The following is a 21,933-nucleotide window of genomic DNA, read 5'->3' on the forward strand; positions in this document are numbered from 1 at the left end:
GCACATCAACAGTGCCACCCAACTTGGTATTGTCCATGAATTTACTGAGGGTGCACTCAATCCCCTCATCCAGATCATCAGTAAAGATACCGAACAGGACTGGGCCCAATACTGAGCCCGGGGGACACCACTGGGGACTAGAGCATTGTTGATACCTGAAGATTTTGCTTAGATGCCAGTATTAAATTAAAAATTTAAAAAGTGTAAATTAAAATAATTATAAAAAAAAATATTTTCACTTGGAAATTGCTAATATTTCTGAACATATAGGTCCAGTGAAGTTTCCAAAAAGCCCAAAACAGAGATAAGCCACGTCTTGCAAGTAACAGAGGAAAAGGTCATTCAAAAGAACAAATTTATTTGAATACTGAGAATCCATACCTCCTTCTTAATCCAAGCCATGCACACACAGCAATTTGATAAGGACTTGGTCATATTAGAGAGATACTTAAAAGAGAACCCCATAAAAGTATCACATGTGAGCTTCTGGTAGTATTTTGAAAATGCTACCTGGGACAACCTTGGTCTCCTCATTTATTAAAATATTCCCTACTATACACTAAAAATGTTTAAAAATGCAATTTTTATTATTTGCAGGCATGATGCTCAGTGATCGATTTTACTTATTTCCCTGTAACATTTAAAATAAAAGCTATGCAAAAGCATCTATGAGGTGGCTCCTGTATTGCTATTAATGGAATTTATTCTTCCATCCCAATGACAGTCTTTCTATACACAGAATAAACCAGTACTGAACGGAGAAGTGTATTCTGCATGAGGGATAATGTCATCACTAGACAGTGTATTTCAGTATTATTTCTAAAAATGTGGAGAAGCCCAATACTCAAACCTAATTCCTGCCAGACTGAGAAGTATGGGAAGTATAGTTTATAATGGTGTCTTGCTTTCAGCTGGCATAGGGGAGTTAATTTTGTTCTTGGTAGCTGGTACAGTGCTGTGCTTTGGATTCAGTATGAGAATAATGTTGGTAACACACTGATACTTTGGTTGTTGCTGAGCAGTGCTTACCCTAAATCCAGGATTTTTCAGTTTCCCACGCTCTGGCAGCGAGCAGGTGCACAAGAAGCTGGGAGGGAGCACAGCCAGGACAGCAGACCCAAACTTGCCAAAGGGATATTCCATGCCATGGAGCATCATGGTCAGTGTATACACTGGGGAGGTTGGTCAGGAGCTGCTGATTGCTTGTCGGGGATGGGCTGGGCATTGGTCAGAGCATGATGAGCAATTGTACTGGGTATCACCTCTGTTTTGTGGGTTTAATTCCTCTCTCTTCTTGTCTCCCTTTTCATTACTATTGATTACTGATATTTGATTTTGTTTCGATGATTAAAGCACTGTCATCTTGACCCACAGGTTTTACCTGAGTTCGATTCTCCTCCCCATCGTGCTGTGGGGATGTGAGCAGGTGGCTGCACGGTGCTTAGTTCATAGCTGAGGCCAAACCACAACAAATGGCCTATTTCTTTCCTATACTTATTACATTACATTACATGTAAGTAAGTTATAGCTTGAGGGTTTTATTTAGTATTACCTGCTTTTTTAAAAACCAAAATGCTATTACTATTACACTTTCCTTCTCTTTGACAGAGCTACAAGACATCAGAAGAACAACTGCTTAAGGATGAATGAAATTTTTCAACAAACAACCTTAAAAAATATTCTTGCTCTCCCATTTTAATCCTTTTACAACGTTTGTTACAAAATTATATTAAAAATATTTATAATTTAAAGTTGCCTCTGCTGTCTATTTAAATGCATCTGTTATATTTTCTGTGCTGTAATGTTCTACCATTTCTTGGAAACTTGTAAAAGAATAAAGACCATTTAAAAAAAGGTAAAAAATTCCAATTTAGACTTGTTTTACCCAAACAGAGAACTTGCAGGGAAATGTTCATCAGATGTGAACACTGAACTTGCTTGTGACTCAGGATGCTCCATAAATAGAACACATACTGATGTTGTATTTCAGCAGATGCAAATCATCTCCTTTTTTCATTAGGCTATGTCAGAGTCATGGCAAGATTTTTCACTTTTTGCATGGCTTTTCTGCCTGCCCTTTTAAAGGAAAAAACCAAGAACCCATGCTTGTGCTATCTTTAATTCTAGATTAAATGAAACGTAATGACTAAATAAAACCAGTAAGGAGCAGGTAGCTAAGATGTTGAGAGATTTTTAGTCAGGCTGTTCAAAATCAGTTTTGTTTCCCCCTTTTCTTTCCAATATCTTATTTTAATGAGAACTTTGCCTTCTGAAGAAAGGTCATCTGAAAAGATTTAAGTACTCCACCCTCTTCAATTTGCATTTTGCTCATGAGAAAATTAATTCTGAACTTTCCAGCAGACTCCTTCAACAAATCCAGGGAAGATATTGACATTTCTGAAGAAAAATACCCTTCAGACTTGAGGGAAAAAAAAGCAACAATCATGAGGAGAGAAACACCCACTTGAAATATTAAAAGAATGTTTGCAGGCCATATTTAGAGCAGCTTAATCTTTATGCTACAGGAAATCACAGCAGCCTTTTGCACACTACTACATATTTCAAAGTGTGCAACTATTTAATCCGTTAAATACTAAGTAGCATACTTCCACCAGTATAAACATATTATTTCCTTCTCAGAAAGTGCCAATTGCAGTAGGTAGTCAAATAAAATGTAGCAGTCTAGACGTCACTTTTAAACTCCTGGGATGTTTGTGTTGCCACAGGGCACAGCCACCACATTATTCCAGTTTGCAGAGGAACTGATAGCAATCGAATGAAGCTGACACAGCTCAGCATCCCTCCATTTCTCTACTTCTCACCTGCAGCAGAAGAGGCTGCAGGGCACACACAGCCCATAGGATTATTATAGGCAGCTTTGCTAAGACCATCTGTTCGCTCTGACTTCACAGTTCCAGTATTTGATAAATGTGTTATATATCCTTCTTCCTGTTAACTAAAAGATCCCTTGCAAGCTCAGACTCATTTGTAAACAGGAAGGCCCAAGTACTTGTTAAAGCCTTTGGAACAATTTTCTTCTGTTAAGAAGACACAGGAGTACCAGGATGCACTTTGATAGTTGGTTTTCATTAATATAATTACAATACATTCTGGACAGTTACAAAATCTGGGGAATCGTGTTTTCTCCATAGATTTTGATTGCATATTTCAAACAATTGGATGCCTTTCCATTACGTCTAAACCCTTTTACCATAGTCTTAGTAAGGACATTCAGTACAGCAACCCTTTTTTGTTGTTGTTGTTTCAGCAACTTTTAGTTCTGTTTTGTACCTCAGGCTTTTATGTCCACCTTGAATGCTGGTTTTACTGCTAAGTCAAAAGCCTGCAGCCAGTCTCATGTTACACCAATTCAAGAGAAGACATTTCCACTGGGACAGTTTAGAAAAGGGATATATGCAAAATGTTTTCTAGGTCACTTGGAGCAATAGCATTTAGCATATTTGTAAAGTCATATCCTGCTCTAGATCAGAATTGCAATGAATTCAGACAAAGTATTTAAATTTTCAATTTAGGAGAAATATTTGGCTCCACATAAGCTGATAGCATTGTTCAAAGATAGCAGTTTTCTCAAACAAAATATATTGCCCATAATACAAGCTATCTGGCATTCTCAAATACAAGAAACATTCCCCTGCATAACACTGTTAAAACGTAAAAAACATCAGCTACTGAACCTAAAAACATTTTCAACACACTTTGATAAACTTTAAGTACATTGTACTTAGCTGCTTCAGAACACCTCTTTGCATCAGCAGGTGTGGCTACATATAGTTTCCATTTCCAGGCCACTGAGTTACATGATCTTCTATGTAGGAGCCAAACAGTAGGCTTGCTCATTTCTAGGAGGTCAAGTCCAGCTACATTCTGGTCCCAAAAAATGCATACCCTACCTCTTCTGACAAGTGATAGGGCTCTGACCATAGGAGCACACTGCAAAGCAGCAAAGCATTTAAATAGTTGGCAAAAGGGTCGAAAGGCACATAGCTTGTCCTTAGCAAAATTTCCCTGTTCTACTTGCGGTGCCCATGGAGGAATCAGTGTTGGGACCTAGCTTGAAATAAAAAAGTAGTAAGAAAATGGAAGCCTGCCAGGAAAATAATTAGGTTGCCTTTTTTTGTGTGTGTGAAGATTTTAGTGCTGCATGTTTTCCTCTACCTTTCCAGTGAAAATTAAGGAAGCTATGGATGCATGTTAACCATATGTATGGACTTACTACTACTGGAATACCAAATGGTAGAGCTGCTGTAAACTGTTGCAAGTACTAAAAGCAATGTTTATAATGGTCTGTACAGCATTTGCAAATATTTACTTTGAAAAGAGATTAGTGTAGTTCTTATTTTTCTCAGCATTGCTTAGAAATGCTAAAAAACTACAACAGCTAAACTGCTACTCTACACCAGATCAATATACCCCAACAGATATTTAGGAATATATGCCATTATATTTAAAAATACCAAGTTCCTCTAAGCGGTAAACCTAGAAGATTTTACATAGAGTTAGAGATAAAAATTAAAAATTATTGTTTCAACTCCACACACTTGACATCTGAATAGGAGTGATGTAATCATACTATTTATTCCATCAGTGAGACAAAATGTAGTATGGAACTAAATTTCTGAGATTTTTAAATAGAAAGTCATTTAACTCGTATATACACAAAGTGTTCTTTCCACAGATATTTACATGGCAAATATGTTAGAGGAGAACCACTATGACTAAGTCTCTACAAGTATAGCATCCTTTCTGAGCTATTCTCTCTGCTGAAAGAATTCACAGAAGCTTTGAAGTAAAATCTAGACAGTTAAAGTTACCTATATTTCACAGTAGGTAAAGAAGCCGTTAAATGATATTTCAGCATAAGGTTTCTGGAAACAGCTACACAGTAGAGTTTTACATCCACCCTCTTTTCCAGCATTCATGGTGAAACTAAATCTCTTCTCAATTCACAGGAGAGATAACAGCATACGTAAGATGCAGGGTGTAACTGTAGCTCATCCTCCTCGGTAGAGGCTGGTCAGCCGTTCTAACTCTTTGCAGTTCTCCATGGACATGGACTCTGCTTTCTTTCGGAGGCGGTCATCTCGATATACTTTTGCTGCATAAAGGAAGTCTGTTTCTTTAAGGAGAAAAGAGAAAAGATTTTTCTGGTTACAAACTGAATACTTGGCACATGACACGGAGTTGTACAAAACACCTCAGGTTTGATCCTTGCGCTTTTCTCCTTCTATTTTAACTTCCCTCAGTCACCACCTAAACAGCACTGCTACAGTTTTCCTTTGCTGGATCTTTGTAACAATTCCATCTTTTTGAGCAGGTAAAGCTGTATCAGCCTTCCAGCTCCCTCAGAGTTCATACAGCAGTATCTGATTAAAGAGAAAAAACCCCACCCTAACACACAAAAATCCCCAGCAATAACAAAAAAACAAAACATCCCCTACTTCTGTCAGACCTCATTAAACATTCCAAATACAGGCCTCTCTCAGTGATCTTGCATATTATTGATAGCTCTAGCATGTTGCCTGTGCCCCAAAAAATCCAACCTGAATGTTAAGCCCTTTACTTCAACTGATGCTGATTCAGACTGTCAGTCTTCAGAGCTATTAATAATTAAGAGCTCTCTGTATTATACTGGTGCTCAACAGCTTGACGTTGCTGAGCATTTTAATTCTGTAAAATCTTTTTTGTCACTTCGACTCAAAATGCAAGGCATTCTTACACATCAATCAATATTGGATAGATTTTAACTGTCAAGGAGATTTAACATACAACAGGTATTTTAAACCCATAAAACCACAAAATCAGCTGTTTCTATAAACAGAAAAAGAACCATTAGGGGCCTCTTAACTCAAAATCGGTTTGGATAGTTTTCACAACCTGATAATTACAAGTAGCAATCAGCTGGACTGCAGAGACTAAAGCTGGGCAGGAACATGTGATCTGACTGAGAGAATTGCATTCTATTTGCTTCTGGTCAGTTTACTGACAGTTCATGAATGAATTATTTTTCCAATAAGCTATGACTGAAATTTACCACCTGGAAAGTAAAAACCATCTGGTTTCAACACTGATGTAATTTTAGGAGCGCTGTTCTCACAGAGCTCACAAAATGGGCACAGGTAACAGAATAACTGGCTAAAATTGATGCCGATTTAGAAAAGGCTGGTGCTCTTCAGTATTCTTATGCTTTAACACTGAATTCTAGGTTTCTGAAAAGAAGTAGCTCATTGTATAATACTAGATTGGAGAAACAGATGGCAAACTAAACCCCCTTGTTCTACAGGAAGTGCTGCCTGTCCTTGGTTGCCTGGAAAAGCAGTGTTTGTACATACTGTGGTCCAAGGCAGATTATTTTTTCATCTCTCTGGAAACACCTATGTAAGCTTCTGGTTTGTTTCTTTACTTATATAAAAGCACCGAGGGAAATGAGCTATTGCCATGAGAAAGTAAAGTGGAAGACATTAGAATTCTTAGAAATCGCGGTAAGTTAAGGACAAAAGCTTTGTCATTATCAGTTTAGTGTAGTCTTTAATTTTCTGAGAAATGGTCACAAATAATAAAGCAGCAGGTTAAAATTGCTGATAATTTGCAAATGGTTGTTAGGTCACTGAGTAAAATTCAAAAACTAAGTGACACTGGGGACAGTTTCAAAGTGAGAAACAGCAGGGGACCTTACACTTACTTTTGCATTGAGATGTTGTAATAATACAAGCACCTCCTTCTTGCCTGAGGTAATTTATTTTTACAGTAACTCATGATTTCATGAAATTACACATATTACCAAACTTACTTTGTTGCCTCTCCTTCCAACAGTTATTACGAATGTTGGACACATAATCCTCTTCCACACTCTTTTCCACTTTCTGTAATGACACTCCTTTGTATTCATTTCTAAAGTCCTTGTTAACATAATAAATGACACCCAAGTTTTCTGTTTGCATTTTTATGGTCTGCCCTGTACTTCTGCAAAAAAGGAGGTGGGGGGAGAGAGAGACTAAGTATTAATTTGATTATTTTTTTCCACCACAAATAGACTATAAAAAAATATTGCCATTACAGAATAATACCAGCACATTACTGAATTTGCCATTTTGAGACAGATAATGAAAGGAATGGCTCTATAATCTGCTAGAGAATAAAATTACTGCATTTACCCGATCATTAAACTTCTGCTGCTTAAACACTTGGTCTCAAAAAAAAAAAATCCACTTTACTAAGACACTTACTTCATACCTCTTCAGGCAAATGTAAGTTTTAATAATAGAAAATTACATTCAAAGTCAACAGAAAGAGAAACACGTCACTATTCTGCAGCAACCCAATACAGGCATCTCCATTCTAAAGTGTTTGCTGCCAGCCCTGATAAATTCATTTTCCTGCTGGCGTTCTGCAGATTAAAAATCAAAGATTGGATACAAACATTTTGGCAGAAAAGCTTTTCTAAGCATCACAACAGCTTGGTTGCAAAAGGGAAAAACATCTTACTCCAGAAACAGAGAACTCTGAAAAACAGGAGAAAAAAACCTTTCTGTTGTGGGGCTGAAAGCTCTACAAGGAACTGAAGGACCTTTAAAAAAAAAGGACCTTTTTAGGACCTTGAAAACCACTGTGGTGAGTGGGCTAAGTCTACCAGCTAGCTGCACGCTGGATTCAAATTATTTATTTCCCACAAGAAAAAAAGGTTTAAATATCCTACTGTACAAAACAGGTAAGTTTCACAAGTAGAATTCTTCACAAGAAAATGAAATTTTACCATTACCTAAAATGAAGCAAAGAACAGACAATCCTCCCAGCCCTCATCAAGTTTAACACTTAAATAAGGATGAGAAAGTCGCTTTCACGTTCTTCACTTACTACAAACACAGATTACCCCTAAAAGAGTAATGAACCTTAGCAGATTTCAGGTTTTGATTAAGTATGTTGGAGATGCAAACACCTTTGCAACATGCCATGTTGCATGGACCCACTGCCTTGTACTAGACCTCCTGAACTCCAAGTACTGCTGACCTCTTTTCTCCATTACATTCTCACAGCATGTTCTTTGCACCTAAATTTTAAGTTTTGTTCTACTTCATCAACACCTTCCCTCCCCTTCTTCACTGAGGGAAATCACAGAACAACTAATGGAAGACTCTCTAAAATGCTTCTAAGTGGGAGAGGGTGATTACAATACGTTCCCCTCTGCTTTAAGGTAACATAATTAAGCTTTACTTACGATCTTGGGTATAAGGAGTAAGGAGGGTTAGATACCATCAACTGGCTCAACAAGGAGACAAAGATCAACACAATAATAGGCATCAGCTGAATGACCATAGAGAAACCTCCCTAAGGAACAAAACAGACTCAGGTATTTCATAAATCATCAAGCAAACAGGTAAATTTGACAAGATTTAATGCTAAGTGTAACTTTTTGCTTTAAGCCTCAAAAGCTGCTAGGAAAACAGTAACTGAAACACTGTGGTATTGCCTGAACTTTCAAAGGCATACACAATATTCACAGAGTGCTCAAGATGCAAGAGTTCATGGGTTAGCACATACACACAAGCAACTACTAAATAAAAGCTGGATTCAGCCATGTTGTATGCCATGATTTGGTCTCATCTATACAGTGATATGTGATTATACAGTGATATGTGATGATACAGGACTAGAGATAATTCACATAGGTGAATACTGAGCCGTAAATTCAATTCTTACCCTCGGCCCAAGCAAACTTTTAAATGCATACAAGGATTAGTGGCCAGAATTAGTGGCATATTTAGGTTAAAAATACCAGTCACCAGTAAGAGAGTGACATACAACAAGTTTACAAAACCAGGCCATTACCTTCTCATTTGCATGCCTATTTACCAGACAGTAAGCCAACCACCCACTGAAGTTTAAAATACCTAACTGGCAAGTACAAATCCTCCTCTACAGTAAAGAGCTCCTATACAATCACACCACCGAAAGCAAATTTCATAGTTGAAAGCCAATGGTGCTTAAACTTACATCACCCCTCTCTTCCTCCCTCTCGTGCCCGCTCTGACGGTGCTGGTTCGGATGGCTGTAGCCAGCACGACCATTAGAAAATGAGTGTACGTTACCTTCAGGAAAGAACATCCACATTTAAATCATGCACAAAAACACTATTTAGAGGTCAGTACAGAAGCAACATAAAGCACTTTACATTACTGCACAACAACACATAAAATGACATTAAGGTATCTTACAACTTCAAAGTAGCTTAAAATAGATATTTTAAGCTCTGTGATAGTAACTCCAAAGAACTGAACTGACATTTTTGGGATTTAGCAACACTTGGGGGAAAAATAAACTGATGCAGATTGAAGAGTTGGGGTTCAAGGCTGGATGAAATAATTCTACTGTTTTATAACGTCATAAAATCTAATGTCACTCTGGGAAGTAAATCTCGACAATTACACTGATGTATACAAATACCTGTTGGAAAGGCCCCTCCAAAAAACATGTTGAATAGATCCTCTGGAGTAATATCTGCCTCACAACCTCTATGGAAGTTGAATCTGCCATTGCTAGGGTGATTGCAAGTTTGCTCTTCGCTGCCTGTAAGGTCATACTGCTTTCGTTTTTCTGGATTACTCAGCACAGCATATGCATTTCCGATTTCTGAAGCAAGGAATAAAACACAACTCCCATAAATGCACAATAAAAGCTATTCCAGCATGAAAATTGCAATTTCAAAGTCAAAAATAGGCAGCAAACGACGTAATTTACTGTACGTTACAAAACAACTACAGTAGACCAAGGTCCAGAAACATCTCTGCTTTTCTTAGAATAGCTTCCACAAAGTTTCCCACCAATGCTATTCAAAGGCCTTTTATCCTGTTAAATGAGGCAGAAGGCAGGAGAGCTTTGTTTCTTTTTCTAGGGGAACACCTACACCTGTGGAAATGTTCTCTGTCACTGCAATTACAAAGAAAAGCATCAAGCATTACAATGAGACTCTGAAGCTGGCTAATTGCAAAGTTCAATTTGCTCTAGCAGCCTAGCTTTAAAAACCATGATAGACTCAGTAGGTTGTCTTTGGTTTCATTTGGTAAGCGGTCACTTCTTTGAATGCACCACCTTCATTGTCTGCAAGAGCGTGAATGCATTTTTCTTCGTGCTTCTGAAGGTATTGTATGGATTACAGTAATAACACAAAGTTCTGCATGATGTATCATAAGGAGTACAACATGCATGCGTGACAGGAACGTGTATTTTCCTAGGGCTGTCAATATGACCTCAGTGTTTGGAGGACCTGACCTGGATGCTTGTCCCTGTTCATGCTATGGTATCACAAACGAACAGCTTCAATTTTGACAGTAGAAAGGAAAAAACCGAAATAAGGTAAGCATGGAAAAAATCAGCACGAAAAACCACATATTCTGCTGACTTTACAAGCTTTTTTCTCATTGTGCACAGACATAATGATAATGCTCTTGCAGACTGAAGGAAAGTTTCTGTTGCCACTTGATGAATTTGATCTTCACTCAGTCATATCTTCATTAAACCCCTTCTGCTTTCCTTTCTACTCTCTCCTCCAGGCCTCTCCAACAAAAGGCTTCTTTTGCAGCCAACCCACCCAAGGCACGGGGATTATGATTTTCAGTGTTGAAAAGCCATCAGTCATCAAAAGTTCGTGAAAGGTGCAACACTATAACCTCAACACAGGCAAATAAGACTGTGGGCTTTATAATTAATATTTTAAACATTATCCAATCTAAGAAAAAGTTAATGAGTTATTTAGCTATGTGTCTTTTAAGATGCCCTTAGTAAAAACCATTACCAATCCCTTTAAGTGGAGGAGAAAACCCAAAGAAATGAAGCCAGGTATTTTGCACTGAAAGCATGATATAAACTGACATCAAGTATTGCTCTGTTGCTCAGTACAAGGATAAAATTGGTAGTAAAAATTCAGATTTTCCCAACAATTAAAACTCTAGAGAGATAGATCAGGTGACTGCACATAAAGTGGAGACACCACACCGTCACAATATGCCTGTTTGTCATTTGCTCTTGATTATCTGGTGCTAATTCACAACAGATTTGATTCCAATATAATTTTCTTTTAAAAAAGGACATAAAAATGAAAAAAAAGCTACTGCTCAAAAGTTTCAAAGGAAAGATTTTTGATTAAATTGGTGAAAAGACAGGAAAAGTCATTATATTTGCACAAACTTTTAAATTTAAAATTCACTTCAGTAAGACTGCTCAATACAATACAAGAGAAGTACTAGGTAGGTCAAGATCTAAGTAAGTACCTTGCCTACCATGAAACTCAATTCTGTTTTATAATGTAAGCTTTCCTTAAAATAAAGCATTATTATGAAATAAAAACTATTATTACGAACTCCTTTTCTCAGATGGATGTCAAAAACTGATCAGACACCTTTAAAGGAAAACTAAACCATGAATTTACTCAGCCATACAGAAGGATTACATTAATTTCAATGCAAGAAAATGCTAGCTGTCATTAAATAATTTTTGGTCAACAAGATTCCCCTACAAATTTTTCTGTTCATTTACTCATCTGGTGAAGAACCAGAAAATGAAATTAGGCTGAAGAAATCAGACTTGTACAAAGTGCTCATTTTAAATAAAATATTAAGGAACTGTTTTTTAACATTTTCAAGATTATTTAAAATGCTATTAACAAGGAAGAACTATTTTATTCCTAGGGCCTGAGACAATTTTATAAGAATAATATCTTTTTTTTAGATAAAGACATCACATAGCTGTATTATATGAATTAATAGCAATCAACTTCCCTGCTCTGCTGTATCTACTTTTCAACTGGAATTGTTAATATATTATTATAATTACCTCTTATAGTCTGTATCAGAAGTCTTGCTCAGGACTTTTTTTTTCTTTTTTTCCCTCCCCAATTTAAGTGTTTTATCCGAATGATTTTTTCAAATGTCTGCATGTAAACCTCGCACAGGAGAAAAATAAAAAGATGTACCACAATCAGATTGCTTATTTATGCATCACCATTTTTTACAGATTCACATTTTTCTTCATCTGAGATGAAGGTGTAGTTTTCTTTAAAAAGCTTTTCTTCAACAATTTCCCTTGTGCAGGGCTAAGCTGAGCAGCCTTAAACAAGGTCAAGTCAGACTGTAAATTTTACCTAAAAAATGGTCAAAGGCAACTACTAGTAAGGCATGTTTGAACTCAAGTGTTTTTGTGCAGAAAAAGTAGTAAAACTACACACATACAAGAAATTCTAAGGAAGAGGTAACTTAATGTGGCACGTGATTCAGTAAAAACTGCATTTTCCTATCAAGGATTACTTTCTTTTTTTCTAGCTCAAGTACAGTAAAGCTTCAAGGTAGTAAAATTCAATGATTACATTAAATCAACAACAGTAAAAAAGTGCAGTTGGGTTTCACAGATCAAGTATTTGTTCCCTGTACTGAACATTACAGTCAATTTTCTGAAACCAAGCCCTACTGCCAAAGTCCATGTTATTTATCTATACTTCATGACAAAGGTCAAATATTTTCTTGAATAAAAATGTCAGTTTAACAAATAAAAAATACATTTACATTTGTAAAAATACAAGTGACCAATGCAGATAAATATGTTTTAATTGGATGAAGTTTAATTATAAGAGAAATTTAAAGTAAAAATGGTTTTTACTTTTAAAAGCCTCTGTTGCTCCAGGTGCATGGTTTTTGTCTGGGTGGAATTTCAAAGCAAGTTTTCTATAGGCCTTCTTTAGGTCCTCTTCACCTGCATCCTTTGACACTCCAAGGACTTCGTAATAATTTTTACATTTCTTTATACTGCAAAATAAAATGACGTAAAACGTTGCAAACAAAAAGCTGTAAAAGTAAGGTATTAATGAGGTCATACATTGCACTGGTGCATTATATTACATCTTTTGCTTTCAATAGAAAATATTTTTAAAATATCCACTCTAGAAACAAAGAATGTTATTTTTTCATTAAAAACTCACTATTGAGCTTATTATGTACATTTCTCTTACCTCTACTTTAGAACTACCACAATTGTAAGAAAGGGTTTCAGTTTGCAACTAGTGTAGCATTTCCTCATCCACAATTATATTAATATTGCTGTTAATAATGCTTAAAAAGAAGGTTCCAAATTGACTTTGCAGAACTAGCAGGTAGGAAAATCTGTCTTGACTGTAAACAGCAAATGCACTTCAGTATGAAGGATATAAAACAAAGCAAACAATGCCTCCCTTTCTCCAAACAAAAGTCAAATCATATCACCACTCAAGCATTCATTTTTCAGGGAATAAAACACGTGAGAATGTTTCTGCTGCTGGGAATGTACCTGCATCTTAATAATCTTTCTATAAGTGTTTATGTAAATTCAAAGACAGCAGCTCCAGCAATTACATATTTAGCTCATCTCATATAATCAAATGTAGCATTTCTTAGAACTTTGAAAACTCAGAAATATTCTTTTTGTAGGCTGTCTCATCCAGACAGGAAAAACACAATCTGGAAATGATGTAATGATTTGGTATACTTTACAATAGCCCAGAAGCAAGAAAGAGCAGCTACAGGAGAAGAGAGAACACTAATTCTATGTGGGCAGGAAGAACTGATCAAACCAGTAAATACAGCTTAACAATCAAACCAAGTTACCCAGGTAAGAATTTAGAAAGTTAGAAAAGGCTGAATCCCAAACTTGCACTGCAGAAATGAGGCACACTGACATTGGGTGCATACCAAAAGAAATGGGCTGGTCTGAGCAAGAAATAGAAATTACATCCATAAATACTTTAAAAGCTTCGTGTGAGTCTCTTTACATGGCTGTAATTGTATCTGCATTCTCCTAAATGCACAAATTTGTATGTAAATATGGGTTTAATGTTGCCAAGACTATACACAGGGCAGCCAAGCAGAAAACAAGGGGGCAAGCAAGCCTTTGGCATTCTCATGAAGGAAGTATGGGTATCCTGTAATTAAGGGAATGTGAGCATCACAAGTACAACCACACGATCATGTGTGGTCCTTCCTACTCCACAGATTGATCAAATCAAGTTTCATTTGAGGGGTCCTGCTTCCTGTGTTCAAATACAGGAGCTTTTACGGAAGCCTTGGTGTAATGCTCACAAGAGCACTGAATTGAATGTATGCAGGCAGCTGCCAACACAAACATCCTGTGAAATAAATATAGCTCATTATATTGAAGTAACATTTAATAAGCTCCAATTAGGAAGTTGATAGACCTAACTAAAAAGAACACAGTGAATCCATCAAGGAAGGATGGAAAGAAAATACAGTAAATTATACTCTTGAGTACAGGAAACTAATATTTTGTAATCTGTACAAGCAGAAAGAATTTCAGTGTAGTACAGATTCCTTAATCCACAGCCTCAATACCTGGATGACTTATGAACTGTACCAAGAGCAGGTAGCTTTATTTAAATGTGTAACAGTATCAAATTAAGCTTTTATTTCATGAAATTGCTATCTCAGCATCCAATCTAAGTTCTCTTCAATAATTCAGTTTCTGAGTTATCTGTTTGTGGGACAGACTCTTCAGAACTCTGGTTGATATAAAATTACATAGCAAGCCGTCAATGTTTAGCAAACTTGTTACTTTTTTAGCATTAAAACTCTGGTGTGAAACATTCATTCAAGTGTTTCTAAGCACTGTGCATCCTCAACAACTCTCTCCCTCAACAGCATATGGTCATTTTTAATGAAAAAAAAACGCAAACATGGAAGTTTATTTATTTGCAGACCCAATATACATTTATTTCACTCTAGGATGCCAAGAGGAGAAATATGGGAAAAAAAAGAACAACGCAATAGTTGCCAACCTGTTCTTCTAACTCCCCAAAACCCACTTGAGAGTTCCCTCCTGTTCACAACCAGTGGATGTTCCACAGTGGACAACCGTCATGGGAGAAGCAGCAATGTTGGGTATCAACCAGCTGTTCAGGTCAGCATGTGACACACCAGCTTCCAACACCACAATCTGCTTAGAGACAGTACATCAAACCAGAGCTGCCTCCGATGATGAAGTGTAGGGAGAAACCTGCTTTGTGGGTCATACAGCACTTGCCCTCCAAAGGATTAATGCAATCACCTCCGTGAAATAGCTATCCTGAACCTGGCCCACAAATGAGGTATTGTTATTATCAAGAAACGTGTTCAGACAAGGTATAACACATTTCTGTTTTTTCTTTGCAAGTCCTTCCTAGTGGTAAATGAAAAATTCTACAAATGCAAATGTGGAACATACATATACATATGGAAATGTTGCAGTTTAGCAGGACTTTGGATTAGGCAGATCAAGCTTTAAAGCTAAAAAACATTATATGATTCTACAAATGCACAGGAGCCAAAAACCATACCTACGCCTGGAATTTTCAGCAGCGACCTTATGTTATAAAGCCCTTGCTACGCTCGGCCATTAGCCAACAGTTTTACACCATTGCTTGACCACTTCAAGGCAAAAAGCACCTGGACTGTGAGTAGGTAGCATCTTGTTAATGCAGTTTCCTCCTGGGAGGGCGTCAGTGACTTTTGCCAGGAGGTTCCTGACAGAGCACAATTCAGGGCAATCATTACAGGATAACAGCTCCATTTTTTCCCCCCTCAGCTGAGTCCATTTGAGTTTTGCACCAAAACTTGCACTGGGGATGATGAGACAAGCAAAGATGATTAGAAGGTGCTTTCCAATTAAACAAAGTTATCAGTGTTTGTGATGTACTCCCGAGAGGCAAAACTTTAATGCATCACAAACTCAACCTGGTAAGTCAGTTTATCACAGGACAAACTGTGGGATCACCACAACTCACCAGGACTCAGGTCATACACAGCTGGGCAGCCACCAGGCTTCTCTAACACTGTTGGAGCACACAGCCCACCCCACCAGGGCCTGAGATGCCTCAGCCCTCCTCATCCTTTAAGAGATGGGGATCATGGGCTTTGCACAGAGATGCTCCAAGTCTTCTTCCCCCAAACTCCACTCTCCTGATGAGAAATCTCTCTCCAGCTGCTGGAAGCTGTTGGAAGCCATGGCCAACTTGATCCTTGTCCCTCAGAAGACATAGACCTTTTTGGATCTATTCCTCACCTCTTTTCTCTACTAGACTGACCTCTGACAATCCTCACTCAGCCAGAATCCCTCATACGCACCACTGAATTACCCTCTGGAGACCTGTCATGGGAAAGCAGGTGGATGGAAGCATCCACTCCTTTCTCACTTCTCTCTTATTACAGGGCACACAGATCAGCCAGTAAAGGCAGGGAAAAATTAAAAGTAAAACCAGTGGAGGTTCTGGAAAAGCTCCATCACTGATTTTATTGCTGGCTTTTAACTGCACCTGAAACCCCTGCAATGCTCTCAGCATGAACAACTTTCTGAATGCTGCATTTCAAATTGTTGTTTGTTTGGTCTTGCTGCCCTTAAGGCACTGCAGTTCCTACTGCTAATTTTCTTGCATATATAAGCGCCATACAAATGTTTCTTTTTAGAATTATAATGTACGCATAACTTGCTTACTAACTGCCCATTTTGTATTGGATGGGTTATTTTTGTTGTTCTTTATTTCTGGCTTATTTGAAGTTTGGTGTTTTCACTTACGCTTTGCTTGGGGTTTTGGTTTTTTGTGAATTGCTTTTCTTGTATTTTTCATTCCTGGTTAGATCACTTCTGTATCTGAATTACTACCAAATTATTTTTGTTGTTCAGGTAATTTCTCTCCTTGTTGAATTGTCAGTCCCCTGCCAACACCTTGGCACTGTCCTTCTGATGAACAGATTTGCTGGCTGCTCCTGAAGTAACGCCTGACTTTTACAGAATAGACTTCTCAAACAGCATGAGAGCAAGTGATGGCCTACATTCATCCCCAGTCTGTTGGCAGAGGTATCTCATCAAGACTTGCAAAGCTCCACTACCCCAGCCTGCAGCTGACAAGGCACCTGCAGCAGAACTGGCCAGCCAGCTTTAAACTGCAGCACCAACAACTCTGCTGGATGCTGGGCTGCTCTCCATGCTCTGACGGCTGACAGCAGAGGAAGCCCTTCAGGTCCTGAAATGTCTGTTTTCACCTGCAGAAACTCTGGGGCTACCACCAATGGTTCTCCCGTGACTACAAAATGATGTGATCCTGCTGCTCTGCTTGTCAGATCACTTTTCAAATCTACAATTCAGATTATGTCAGCATTGCCATCTTTTATCAGATTAACAAAAGCTATCAGAGATGCTTGCATTTCTGTATCAAATATCTGCACCAATGCACAATCATGAAATTTGGAGTATGATGAAGTATTTCAAAGGGTCTCCCAAAGCCTCTGCCCACATGCACAGGAACAGCCCAAAAGGCAAATATTTCAACCAGAAGAAGCTTGTCAAGGGAGCCACAATTATTTCAGCCAATGGTAATCTGAACTGAGCAGCACAGTGAGCAGCAGTGTGAATGTTAGTGACAAAGAACCCAGCAAGAGGAAGATATACTACCTTCTGATCCTAGAGTTGAGCAGAAAAACACAGTAAAATGCAGACCAAAATCTATACAGGTCAAATTTCCAATTATGCCAGAGAGCCTGATGCAAATGGTATCTTGCAGCTGAGTTGGGAATGTGCCAATCACAGTTTGGGTGACATAAGCGTGACCTGCAAGAAGTGCTCTAGATAGGGAAGAGAAGGTCACAGCATTGTCAAGGAACTCAAGCTGGAACCAGCATATTCCTGGTTTCTGAAACAAATGCAGCGGAAGTCCCAGCTCTCTGTTGCACTGACAGATTGAACAACACAGTAGGTGCCTGTCTTACTAGCTTGCTCTTGGATGTACCTGATCAGTTTGTTTCCACTGCGTGTATTATACGAAAAGTTCAAGGCTGTGTTGAACACAGCATACTTTTCTCCAGGTTTTATTTAAGCTTTTATTTTAGTCACGAGCTTTCTGATGAAGTCCATCATGTCTTCTGTGCCACTTTTCCGTGACAGGCTCTATGACTATGATTTTCACCCTAATTTCTCAACCATTCAACTGGATATTTCAACAATTCATGGCAGCTCTACAGCCTAATTAAAGGCATGGCCTGATTTCTTTGATTTGTTGGTTTGTGGGTTTGGTTTTTTTTAACACACTGATTGCTCTTATTAATCCACTTCCAGGTAATTATCTTCTCAACCCCAAGCTAGAAAGAACAATATGTCTCTTTTTGCTGAATTTGCAAAAGTCTCAGCACAATCCCTGGAAAAAGTCCGTCACACAACTTATACTCCTAGTTTGATCCATGAAATGCTTAGAGGCAATTTTTTGGTTCACTACATGAATTCAAATCAAGCTACTGATTATTCCTGACCACTACTGGATTACACTTAATCCTGCCTTGCAAGGTTTCTACAGAACTCATGCCTCTGTTAGTTTGTTTTGGTTATATCTCAAAGATCCATATACAAAATTTCATTCTTGTGCTTTCTTCCAAGAAGCAGGCACTGGCAAGGCAGGAAAAGCAGTATTCCACCACAGTTTTCACAAGACAACAATCCAAATTCAACATACTACTAATTATGGCAGATTTCAGATGTCAAAAAGGCTATATGGAATATATGCTATGGCTTATTCACAAAAAAAAAGAGACCAAAGAGATCAAACACCATGTCAATTTTAAGATCAATTAAAGAGAGCCTTATAAAACATACAACATACATATATATGTAAATATATATATAAATGAGAAACTTTTTTTTTGAAAATCATGTAGCAGACAACAGATAATACACACATCACAGCATAAAAAGAAATGGGAAATATTAATACACAGAAGACAAATGATCCTTTTGTTTATATTTCATGCTAGTCCACAAGAAGGGTATGCACACTTGGTACGAGTGTGCAGATACAATGAACAGGATTTGTTTAAAGTAATTAAGAACTTTGGTAACTAATCCTGGTCAGTACTACCTCAGTTACTTTAAGTGAACTAGAAGAAAGAAGAATTTACATTTTTACAAAAATGTTTTATTTCTTTATTTCAGCAAAAAATGCTACTAACATACATGAAACAGTGAAGGAATTGCTTTAAAGCAAAGACCACAAAATCCAAAAGCAAATTCTTCCTTTTTTTCTGCTGTGCACATGATCCTCACACATTTGTCTTAAACTGACATTGCCTGGGTAGCTTTCAGCTGCCTAGAGACTTCTAGGGCGCTTGCTCTAAAAAGACATTAAGTCTACTGTGGGTCCTAGTGCATTTCTGCGAGTCTCCTGTCAATATCTCCCACATGCAGGTCACCCAAGGGTGTTAAGGCAACTTGATCCAGTTCTCAGTGACAAGGTAAGAATCACTAAGAAAAAGATGCATGTACTACAGATGGTATTTTCAAAGCATTTCCGTTTAAAAGCAACGAAGTGCTGTGGTATCTCTCAAGCTTCAAACTGTCACACAGAAAGAGCGAGCATGGCTCTCACAAAGAGTAGCATTACCCAGCACTTATGCAATCAGAAGAAATATGTTACACCTTACGCTTCTCCCTGTTGAGCAACTTGCAAGCTCATGTAATACTCTACAGAACTGTTATGGTAACTTGCTAGTGATCAGTGTCCCCTGTGTATGTGGAAGAAATGAAGCCAGCACAGAGGTGCTTGTTTGTACTCATACCTACTCACATTACTAGAGCAACCCTGATGAAAATTAATGCAGCTAAATTAGTTACATTGCTCCAAGCACGTCTTCACTATGCTTCTTAAATCTGCTGTCACAAGCAAATTCAAAATAGCTGGACAACTCCAGGAACTCTAATCAGTGATCCAAGCCAGAGAACTCAGAGTCAGTCCCCCTGTCTGACAGCTCACTAAAGCTTACAACAAAAGCATTGGAAACGGCGTGGAAGTGTATTTAAAGCAGGAGCATTTTCCTTATGTCTTCCTTTAGTTACTGAACCAAGAACTCCTAGAGGCAAGAATACTTGAGGAAAACGATCACCTTTCGAATCATGCACATGCAAACCAATTTTGTTTGTCCAATATCAAATTCATGCCGAGTGTCAGAATTCACTGAATTTTGAAGATTTTGCTACCTTGCTGTCTACAAACTTTTTCCCTTACATGAAAAAAAGACAAAAATTGGGCATGAAACACTGTTTAAAACCATCTCTTCTCACACACTCTTTCTTTAACCAATTCAAACATCTGAAAACCATTCCACTGTGGTACAGCAGAAGCATACGGTGGTGACAAGCCCTTTTCTCTAAAGAATACCCTCCACAGAGAGGCATGTTTCATTTAATTGGAAAAATGTGGGGCCTGACTGAAGCAATATCATATGCTGCCTGTCATGTTTCCAACTAGAAAGCTCATTCTCACAGCAGTTTAAACATGAACTTTCTCTCAGTTATCATCACTGAATGTGTTACATTTTTCCATTAAGTTTTAGCCCATTGTTTGTGTTTAATTCTGTTCTCCTTGGCAAGGCATACACGTTTTTTAATTCTTAACCACAAATTTTTGAAGTGGTTTGTTTATGTCATTAACTAACAACATGACAACCATTTCAAAACTTCCAAGATGAACAGGAAACTTGCTCTGTTGATCACTGCACATCTAAACAAAAATTCAGTCTCTCTCCAAAGGTTCATGAACTGCTGGATTAAAGGACAGCAGCTTACCCAAGCTAAGGTGAAGATACTGTTTTAACACGATTTTAAGTGGTATGTAAAACACTAATAAACATGGGTTGTTCTGTAAGGTATTACAGTTGCTTATTTTGCAAAGATCTTGGTAGGTTTTAAAACTCCAATATTCAATATTCTTGAAGCAATGTTGCATCAAGATTATCCTCAATGTGCAACTTCTTGAATATCCCTAACTCTGGTCTTGATCTCAACTGGATTAAGTTTATATTGCATCTAACAAATCCCTTCAAGGAAGCAATACCCAATACCACAAAAGCCTACCAGAGAAAAAAGCTGGCTCTACAACACCATTTCAGTCAAGACAAAGTAAGCAACATACCTTCTGGTGAAACAAACAAACAAACAGAGAGCTCTTGCAGGGAGCCTGATGTCAAAGCAGACTGCAGCTCAGAATGGCACGTCACAAGTGAGTGACTACTGGCACTAATAAAGTCCTCTTTGCAGCAGCTTTCTGGGAGTATGTTACATATCTTATTTTGACCTAAACTGCATTTTATAGAGAACTTCTTTCTGGATATTTTGTCTCACACATGTGTGTACACAAACACACTCTGCATTCATTTTAATAGTTGATATAAGGTGGCCAAAAACGTACAGGCTTATCCATGTTTTACTTTAGATGTATCACAAAAGGCAATAACATTAATTAAGCAGAGATGATGGTAAATGAAAAGTTCTAGTAAATAACATCAAGAGGATAACCATGTGAGAGCTGCTGCTGTCTACCTGCCTGAATGCAGAGCTTCTCTAGCAACAAAGAAAAGCTACTTGTTTCCTCACTGTTAGCACAGCTGAACAGATTATAGAACTTCAGGAAGATCCCAAGATAGTATCAACAGTAACATACATTTCACAGATACACACAAAAAAATCCCCCACAAATTTCTGTTATGCACAACAGTTCATCCAATATATACAAACTAGGAGACAGGCACCTCTTGATTTCCCTTCAAGCTTCCTCAAAAACACTGGGGCTAGGCTTATCTGAAAATACAAGGGTTTGAGGCATGGAATTTTGGAGTGGCTATACCCATATTTCTTTAGCAGAAACCCAGCGCACATACCAAATTTTTTCTTGCTCCTACAGCCAGCAAGTGTGCAGTGATAACATGACTTAAGAGTTACTTGCTGCAAAATGACATTTTTATAGACCTTTGTTTCTTTTCAAAAATCCTTTCATGATGTCACCTCATCTTAATACTATCAAGCTGCACTAAACAGAGTTTATACTGCAACTCGGACTATGTGTTTCAGTGCTTCTCAGACATCTTTACT

General features: G+C 37.8%; 1 protein-coding gene across 4 annotated transcripts in view; it reads right to left on the reverse strand.

Moving 5' to 3' along the window:
* Positions 1-341: 341 nt before the first annotated feature.
* Positions 342-21,933, reverse strand: part of DNAJB14 (DnaJ heat shock protein family (Hsp40) member B14) — a 28,160-nt gene continuing 6,568 nt past the window's right edge. For 2 of the 4 annotated variants that reach the window (XM_032108538.1, XM_032108539.1), the window contains 6 exons: positions 12,664-12,809; positions 9,460-9,645; positions 9,010-9,104; positions 8,234-8,343; positions 6,809-6,981; positions 4,578-5,137 (listed from right to left, as the gene is read on the reverse strand). In XM_032108538.1, coding sequence (XP_031964429.1) covers positions 5,013-5,137; positions 6,809-6,981; positions 8,234-8,343; positions 9,010-9,104; positions 9,460-9,645; positions 12,664-12,809 — 835 coding nt within the window. In that variant the 3' untranslated portion in view covers positions 4,578-5,012. Of the gene's footprint in view, positions 5,138-6,808; positions 6,982-8,233; positions 8,344-9,009; positions 9,105-9,459; positions 9,646-11,844; positions 11,954-12,663; positions 12,810-21,933 lie in introns of those variants that run through there. The other 2 variants (XM_032108537.1, XR_004240074.1) reach the window with 2 other exon arrangements.

The sequence above is a fragment of the Corvus moneduloides genome, chromosome 5 (genome assembly GCF_009650955.1).
Source record: "Corvus moneduloides isolate bCorMon1 chromosome 5, bCorMon1.pri, whole genome shotgun sequence".
NCBI classification, from domain to species: Eukaryota; Metazoa; Chordata; class Aves; order Passeriformes; family Corvidae; genus Corvus; species Corvus moneduloides.